The sequence below is a fragment of the Hylaeus volcanicus genome, unplaced genomic scaffold (genome assembly GCF_026283585.1).
Source record: "Hylaeus volcanicus isolate JK05 unplaced genomic scaffold, UHH_iyHylVolc1.0_haploid 29307, whole genome shotgun sequence".
NCBI classification, from domain to species: Eukaryota; Metazoa; Arthropoda; class Insecta; order Hymenoptera; family Colletidae; genus Hylaeus; species Hylaeus volcanicus.
This window is the reverse complement of record NW_026531613.1, coordinates 1-2,701: the sequence shown is the minus strand read 5'-3', so window position 1 is coordinate 2,701 and position 2,701 is coordinate 1. Positions and strand designations below refer to the sequence as shown.

The following is a 2,701-nucleotide window of genomic DNA, read 5'->3' as shown; positions in this document are numbered from 1 at the left end:
GTTACAATATCCTTATACCTATCCTATAGCTAACGCTCTCTCTCTCTCTCTTTCTCTCTCACGCACACGCACACATTCCCACTCCTACACTCGGCCCTCCTGACAAGGATATCTGGCCTCAGATATCGCACGCTTTTTTTTTTTGTTTCTATTAGTCCACCACTTCACTATCACTGCACAGCTCGTCACTGCTTTCAGTCATCCAGGGTTTAATGTAATCCGCCGCCGTCGATGTCTGTCGTGGTCCCTCGTGTTCGCCAACCTTCGTCACTACATACCGGTCGTTTCGTAGTAATTTAGTTATTTCATATGGCCCAAAATACTTTGCTGCGAATTTTAAGTCTGGTTCTTGTTGCGTTCTCTTCCAATTCGAAAATCAGTGACTGATATTGTTGTCCTTTTAATTTTATTTCTTCCATTCTAATATTTAGCGATTTAACTTCTCTTTTTTTAAAAATATATTTTTTATTGAATTTACGTAACAATGTTCGAAGATATTGCACAAGTTCAATAGTTGTAGCATCATTTAAATTATTTTCACTATCTTTAGTTTCGAAATGAGGAAAGATGATTTCTTTTAAATTTGTGTTGCAATTTTCAATAGAAGTTTCATATGAGTTATTTCGATGCCTTAAACTTTGTATACATTTAATATTTTCACATATCTTCAACTTAGCTTCTTCAAGTACTTCATTTAGTTTCACACTATTTACTTTTTCATTGTGTAAAGATTCCTCTGTGTTCTTAAGTTTCCCTTTCAAAGTCTCTACTTCAGTGTTTAAAATATTTTTAGATTCTTCGGTTCGTGATAAAGATATCTTCTGAGAGGTGCACAAATCTTGTAACTGTTGGTTCTGATTTGATAAAGAAGTATTTTGTTCTTTTAAAGATTCAATCTTTTTAGTTAAATTACTTAAGACGCTATTTAATTTAGTTTCTGTACTTTGTAACATTTTTGTTTTTTTCTGTAATTGTTCTGCTACATTTTTATAATCGCGGCTGGTATTAATTAGAGAGGTTACCTCGCGCTCGCAAATACAAACATTTTTAACATACTTTTTACGGAATTCTTGCTGTACCGCTAGGCTTTCGTCAGTCGCAAGCGTCACTCTCCTTGGGCAGTTCTTCGCAACGTGTCCGAATTCTCCACATTCAAAACACTTCGCTCCTTGACTTCTTCGGTGACACTCGAAGGAGAGATGTTCGCGGTCGCCGCAGTTGTAACACCTTTTCGGCGGCGTATTCCGCGCTTCTCGTCGTTGCATCCCGTCGTCTCGCCGCTGAACTCCATCATCTCGTCGTCGAAAATCGCTGTCTCGTCGCTGGAACTCGTTGTCCCCTCGACAACTATTTTCTGGCCGTCGGAACTCGTAAGATGCTCGCGATATCGTACCACCTCCACGATAATTCGGACCATCGGATCGCTGCATTCCCGCTCCACCACATTGCGCAGCACTAGTTTTCTGTCCGTACGCCTCTGCATTAGCTCGTAAGCTTCTCTGGATAGCGGGTGGTAACGTAACACCCTTGAATCCTTCTAGAAGCGATGCCTTCGATACAAACTTCTGCAATTTCGCGTGGTTTCTCAATGAATGGTCCGGTATGCCGTCTATTAAATATTCGATCAGCTCGCCTTCATCGATCGAGATACGATTAGCCAGGATCGTTTTTCGGTGGAAATATTCTGCGAATGTCTCCTCTTTTCTCCATGTTCGCCCTTCAAACTCTCTGCGTGCTGAAATTTTACTTTGTCGATCACCGAAAGTGTCTCTCAGCTCACTCACTATATCGTCGACTCGCATTTCTATATACTCCGGTTTTGAATGAAACCACTCGAGAGCTTTGTTCTTTAGTCGCGAAACGACTAATAATTTCGCCGCATTGTCGTCCAGCCTATACGTCGACCGCAGCAGTGTCAGCTGCTTCTCCCAAATATCGAAATTTTCGCCGTTTCCTTCCAAATAACTCAGCATAGCCTTCATTGATTCGTCTATCACCACTGCTCTACGTTGATCCACGTGGGGCGCACTCTGGGGAACGAACACTCCACCTATGTTTAGTCTTTGCATTTCACGCATCATTTCCACCTCGCGTCTCAATAATTGAATCTCGCGCTCAGCGAGTTCTAGCTCCCTTCGCTGAATGTCCATGCTTCTGGCATCGATGTCCGTAATTGGCGAACTTCGTGGTCTTGGCGAATTCGCGCTGGGAGCCTCGTCCACGCCGGAGTCTGCACTCGCGATGGCACCCGCGACAGAATTTCCACTCGCGGTCGCGCTTGGATCGCGGCTCGCCGCCTCATCCATCCACGCACCCGTCGGATCGTTCATCACGAGCCTATTGATTAGGTCACTCTTTACTCCAGCCATATTTAGACCTTTCACTTTCAGCATATCTTTCAGCTGTGCCACCGTGAATTCACTTGGGCTCCTGTTGGTACACATTTCACGTCACGTACACAGTCCACTCGATTCCACAATTCCCAAATTCCAACACTATATATATATAAAGAAAACACTTCTTATCCAGGCTTCACAGTTTGAGGTATTCCACACGATTGGTTAGTTCTTGGAGTCCACACAATTCACTCTTACGATTACGCGGCTCGTACTCACTGCTCGTTCAATCCCAGCTGAGCCCCCAAAATTTGTAGAATTTATTATATGTTACTATATTTATAAAATACTGACTTAACTATTAA

At 42.8% G+C, this 2,701-nt stretch overlaps 1 protein-coding gene across 1 annotated transcript; it reads right to left on the bottom strand.

The window, feature by feature from the left end:
• Positions 1-6: 6 nt before the first annotated feature.
• On the bottom strand, positions 7-2,676 carry LOC128882162 (uncharacterized). The gene has a single exon (XM_054133735.1). The coding sequence runs from the start codon at positions 2,442-2,444 to the stop codon at positions 306-308; it is 2,139 nt and encodes a 712-aa protein (XP_053989710.1). The 5' UTR covers positions 2,445-2,676; the 3' UTR covers positions 7-305.
• Between the last annotated feature and the right edge of the window lie 25 nt (positions 2,677-2,701).